General features: G+C 49.4%; 1 protein-coding gene across 2 annotated transcripts in view; it reads right to left on the minus strand.

Annotated features, from left to right (window-relative positions):
- TMEM241 (transmembrane protein 241) overlaps window positions 1-5986 on the minus strand; it is a 93104-nt gene that overhangs the window by 75313 nt on the left and 11805 nt on the right. For both annotated transcript variants that reach the window (XM_019526267.1, XM_019526260.1), the window contains exon 2: window positions 2835-2881. In XM_019526267.1, coding sequence (XP_019381812.1) covers window positions 2835-2881 — 47 coding nt within the window. The remainder of the gene's footprint in view (window positions 1-2834; window positions 2882-5986) is intronic.

The raw sequence follows: 5986 nt of genomic DNA on the forward strand, positions 1-5986 counted from the left end.
GAAGGGGGAAGCAGGGGCCAGGTTCCCTGGCAACATGCCCCCTGCATACGCAGTAGCTTTGAGGGGTACAACCCCACGCTGCTGCCCTCACTGCCTGCACCCACCCCCACCCCCTGTACAGATCTGGGAAGTGTGGGTCCCCCCCCACCGCCCCTCTGGAAGTGCAGGTCGCGCTGGGGAGCTGATCCCAACACCCACGCCCAAGCTTGCAGCAGGCAGCAGCAGGTGGGAGCTGGGTTCCACTCTGCTGCAGCAGCTGCTGCCTCCTGCTAGGGGCAGGGGGCTGCAGACCTGGGTCCCAGGCCCCGTAGCCCTGGCAGCTGGGGCCCCCTCTGGCAGGGCAGGGGGGCCATAGGGCTGGTGGGGGGAGTGGGAGAGGAACGAGCTGGGCCAGGGGGCTGTGGGGGAGGAGTGAGTATCTGTGTTCTTAAAAAAAAGAGCCTCCTTTTAATGGAATCAAATCACTATTGCCCAAAGTGATTCCAATAAGAGGAATCCACTGTATGCAAGGTGCTGGGGCTATAGTATTTATTCAGTTTAAGACTGAAACAAAAACAAATATAACTTTATTGAAATATGCATTTATTTGCTATATCGTATGTATCAAAAGCATAACATACTAAGCAAAACATTATCAAAAGATGTAGTTTCATTAGGCTTAAATGTACAACTCTTTTTCAGATTCATAAAATAAGATCTAGCCTTCTTGGGCATCTTGACAGTGCATCCACTGCTTCACTGAACGATATTTCTACTCCTGAGTTAATGTTTACCTGAGTATACATTTCTGTACCTTAGTTAATGTTTTTAGCTAGAGTTACAAGCAGTCTGCAGGGCTGTGAAATAGAAGCTACATTACCAGGAGCAGCTAACAGACAGCAGAACTGCAAAAGAAAGGATTGCTTGATTAGCAAGCATCAAGACTGTTTAAAAAGGAGAGAGGGTCATTAACACCTGTCAAATGAAGAGTTTAGAAGGAATCAGATGGATCAGAATAAGCCCTGGAGTCAATCGACTCCCTTGCTCTAGCCTGGATAGAGATGCTGTTGCTGCCGCCAGGCAGTTGGTTTAAAACTTGGGGTAGAGCAGGAATAAAAGGTGATAGGGTGAAACTGCCCCCCAGCCTGAATCTGCCTCTGCATGCATCCTTGCTCCCAACTGAGCAGAAACCTCCCTATTATGCTAGGCAGTCAGAGAGATGTAGGTTTAGACCCACCCTCTGGGTGAGAGGGCCTAGAACAGGGGTGAGCAATTATTTTGGGCGGAGGACTGCTTACTGAGTTTTGGCAAGCCATCGAAGGCTGCATGACAATTAATCTGCCCCTGGCTGCCTTCCTAAATTTTTTAGGGGCCGCATCTGGCCCGTGAGCTGCATTTTGCCCACCCCTGGCCTGGAACCTGGATGAGCACACTAACTAACTACTAGGCAATTAAGCCAAAACAGTGGTGCTCAACCACCAGCCTGTGTGGGCCAGATCCAGCCTCCATCTCTGGGTGATATGGCCCACAGGGCTCCCTATGAGTCAGAAAATTTGGCAGCAAGGGAGCAGTAGCACCACTCTCCTGCTGCCAAATTTCCAGACATCTGGGGAGCCCTGCAGGAAGGAAAGCATAGCCCTACATGCTGGATCAGGCACACTGGGCAGCATAGGTCCCAGTCCTGGCACGTAGGACTGAGCAGACACGGTGCAGAGCCCTGAGGCCCAGTCTCAGCACAAGAGCCCAACTCCCAGCATACAGGCCCTGAATCTAGCACATGGGGCCTGATCCTGGGAGCCAGGGACAGCACAGGGCCCTGGATCCCAATTCTGGCATGCAGGGGTGGTGCAGGGTATCAGGGCCTGATCCTAGTACATTGGGCAAGTCTGGGACCCAATCCAGGAACCCAGTGCATGGCCCAATCTGGCCTGTGGACTGGCCCCGCGCCACTCATCTGGCCCACAGAGGCAGAAGGCTGAGCACCACTGTGCCAAAACATGGGAGAGCTGCTCTTTCACCCATTTTTTGCCAGGCCAGAATGTCAGTACTTACACTCCTATACACACATACAGAGTACCTGCTTACATGTCCACACTGAACATGGAGTAGGACTGAAAATTATGTGTAAGTGCCAAAAATGGTAGTTCTGCATCCAGGTAACTGCCACTTGGGCATGTAAAGTGAAACCAGATTCTGCTTCCACTGTTCACCAATATTACTGACAATAGTTTTGTGCACAGGAGGCAAAAATGATGGGTAAAATCCTGACCTCATAATTTGAATGGGGCCATAACTTCATTCAATGTCTTTTAAAAAAGTCAACAACAGCAATGATAGTAAATACAGCACAAATAACTTGGCCAAACCAGAATAATTTTCATTACAGCCCTTTAAAAAGGCCTATCATTTATTATATAGAATTACAATTAATAAATGGGCTAAGCTTGAAAATAAATTGTGCTTATATTTGTGGGAACCTAGATACAAAAGCTAGCTTACATGTTAGCATAATAGAAAAAATTAAACACATATGTATATAAACCATAATTACTACTTTTCAGAGGAAATTGGGAATATTATAAATTGCTGTTTTCCTAGGTTAAAATATAAAGCCAACAAAAGAACTACAATTGATGGAGAGTCTGCAGATGCAGTAAGCAGATAACTTCACCATAATGACATTTAATATTAACCAAGACAAGTTAATGAATACTTTACTAAGGCTTAATGGAGTATGTTCTCTAAACAAGAAAAGCCAGTAATGACATGAGGCACTAAAATTAGCTTCAGCACAGCTAGATATTTTTTGATTATAGTCATATTTCAAACAAAAGTATTTTTAAAATTGTACTTACCCTTGGAAAAGGGTAGGGTAGGTGAATTTCAGGACAGACAGGACATACTGGAAAACAAATACCAAGTTAATGGACATCAGACAACCAGGATGCTACAACATTAACAAACAGTTGTGAGAGCAATGGAATACAAAAAACTCCTATGAAAAAGGGATTAAGCAAGGAATTTGGAAAGCAATTCAGTAACACCTATTCCAGAGGCGAACTCTTCCCAGAGGTTCAGGTGTACAAGACCTTGCCTCAATCTGCACAGGAATTAGTGTCAGAAGAGTAAGAGTATCAGGACATGCATTGAAAAATTGAGATATTAAATACTGGACAGCTGTTACATTTCCTGGGAGTGTCTACACATGCACTTTAATGCACAGTAGCCTATTTTACTGCACATAGAGTGTCACATCAAAAATGGCGCTAATATGCTAATGCACAGTAAAATTTGGCTACTGCACATTAAGTGTCACTAAAAAAGTGTGCACTTTCACTACTGCTCATTAGGGCAGCCTAGTGCACATTTATTTTCAAGTACTAAATTTAATGCACAATAGCCAGGCACATTAATGAACATGTAGTCGCGCCCACCGAGCACCTTCTACACTTCTCACTGAATGAGGCAAGGGTCTGAAAGAAAAATATATGTAATACACAATTAAAACTGTATCATATGACACAGCCATCCTGGGTGGAGGTAAAACTACATTTTACCTTAGTCATTTCTTGACTGAATGCTGCACTTTGCAATCTGAGTCTTCTATACACAGTTTTGTGTGGAATATTAGCTAATGCACATGAAGTACTTGAAATATAGCATGTATAGGAGTAGTTAGTATTGGTGTTGTTTCTTTGGCAGGGTCTGGCAGAGCTATACATGTGGATACGAATACGTAGTGTGGTTTCACACAAGATCATATCTCCAAATACGGGGCTAATATCTGCCCTCTCCAATATTTGTACAATACCTAATAACTTGCACTAACAGGTTATCTTAACCCGGAAGACCGGAGCGCCCGATTGGCTGTTGGGGCAGCAGCGGGAAATTCAAACCGTGGCCTTTAAAAGCCGCGGTTTGACGTAGCTCCTGGCACTCAGGAGCCAGGAGTAGGGAGGAGAGGAGGGATCCAGGCCCATGTGTGTCCCGCATGCATGTGTGCCCCCTTACCTGACCTGAAGGGGAGGCGGATGCAGCAGCAGTGGAGCCAGCAGTGGGGGCAGCAGCAGCTGATCCCCCTAAGGTAAGTGGGCAGAGGGACTAGATGCAGCTGAGCCAGATCCGGAGGGGAAACCCCCCGGATCCCTCTTAGCTAAGCCGGTAAGGAGCCGCGCTCCCGAGCCGCGCCGTGCGAACAGAGCACACAAACAGGCATGCTTTCTAAGAGCGCGCCAGCGTTTGTGTCGGTGGGCAAGCAGGAAGGGCCAGGAGGGAGACTCCTGCTAGCGCAGGGCGAAGGCACCGCACTAAGCCAGAAACAAGCAGCAACTCCTACAATGGTGTCGACATGGAGGGCTGCCAGGGTCCCTGCCTGGGGGGCGCAGCCTACCTGGGGCTTGTCTGAGGCCTCCACCCAGACAGAGGCCATGGGGGTGCTGATGTCCCCCCACCCCGTGGCCTGCAGGAGTTGCCCAGCAAGGCCCGGGGGGGCAGGGATTGGGGACCCCCACACCTGTCCTGCAGGCGCCCGCCTTAGGGCCCTGGAGGTGCAGGTGAGGGAGCTCCAGGAGGAGGTTATCAGGCTGAGGGGAATCAGGGAGGCAGAGGATGAAATTGACAGCTATTTCCTTTCCCTGCAGGGCCACACACCCAAGGAAGAAGCACCTCGGGGAGTGCCCTCCACTGCAGAGTGGCAGACAGTCACCTCCAGGACCAGGGCTGCTTGTAACACAGCAGTACCAGTTCCTCCAGTCCAGCTGGAGAACAGGTACGAGGCCCTGGAGGAGAAGGAAGGAGAGGAGGCAACCAGAGAGAAGGCAACTCCATGCTCTCCACGATCCGAGCAGGCCAAAGGAGCCATGCAGTCCCGGAGGAAAAAGCGTCGAGTAATCATCATAGGCGACTCCATCCTGAGAGGTACAGAAGGCCCCATCTGTTGCCAGGACCCCTCGACACGTGAGGTCTACTGCCTACCTGGAGCAAAGATTCAGGACGTGAAGGGGATGATCCAGGCTGTGATCCAGCCCACCAATTACTACCCCATGGTCCTAATCCATGTGGGTACTAATGATGCGGCCAGGAGATGCCCTGATCACCTGATGGCGGACTACCATGCTCTGGGGGGCGTGCTGAAGGAAATAGGCACACAGGTGGTTTTCCCTTCTGTCTTACCAGTGAGTGGACGTGGAAGACAGCATGCGACGCGCATCACAGAGACCAAGTGGCGGCTTCAGAAATGGTGTCTTGACACAGGCTTTGGCTTCCTCGACAACGACCCGCACATCACGACAAGAGACATGCTCAGATGGGATGGGCTCCACCTTTCCCCTAAAGGTAAGCGTGTGTTTTCTTCCAGGTTGGCGGATCTCCTCCGGCGGGCTTTAAACTAGGCTCGTTGGGGGAAGGGGAAGACGAGGGAGGAGGAAGCCTAGGACTGCCAAACCAAGAAACACCCACAAATACAGCCCAGCCTAGATGGATGAATGGAACATATACACAGGAAGCAACAGGGGCCAGGGCAATGCTGAGGTTAGGGGGCCAGTGCACACATCCTCAGGAGGCTTCAAATGCCTCTACACAAATGCTCGTAGTATGGGAAACAAGCAAGAGGAATTTACCCTCCTGCTAGCTGACACCAACCCAGACATAGTGGGGCTCAATGAAACGTGGTGGGACCCAACGCATGACTGGGTGTGGATATCAAAAGCTATAGGCTGTACAGGAGGGATAGGACAGGGAGGCAATGTGGGGGCGTGGCGCTCTACATTAAGGAGGAATACATATCTTCATCAATTAGCAAAGAATCAGAGAGACTCTGGGTTAGAATACAAGGCAGTCGAGGGGAAAGGGATTTAACGGTGGGGGTCTACAACAGACCACCCAACCAAGGGGAAGAGCTAGACCAGGAATTCTTAAGTTAGCTCACGGAGGTAGTTAGGTCAAAGGATGTGGTCATCATGGGTGACCTGAACTTTCCAGACATCTGCTGGGAAGAGCAGTCAGCCAG

Source organism: Gavialis gangeticus, unplaced genomic scaffold (genome assembly GCF_001723915.1).
Source record: "Gavialis gangeticus isolate Ggan-Ray unplaced genomic scaffold, GavGan_comp1, whole genome shotgun sequence".
Taxonomy (NCBI): Eukaryota; Metazoa; Chordata; order Crocodylia; family Gavialidae; genus Gavialis; species Gavialis gangeticus.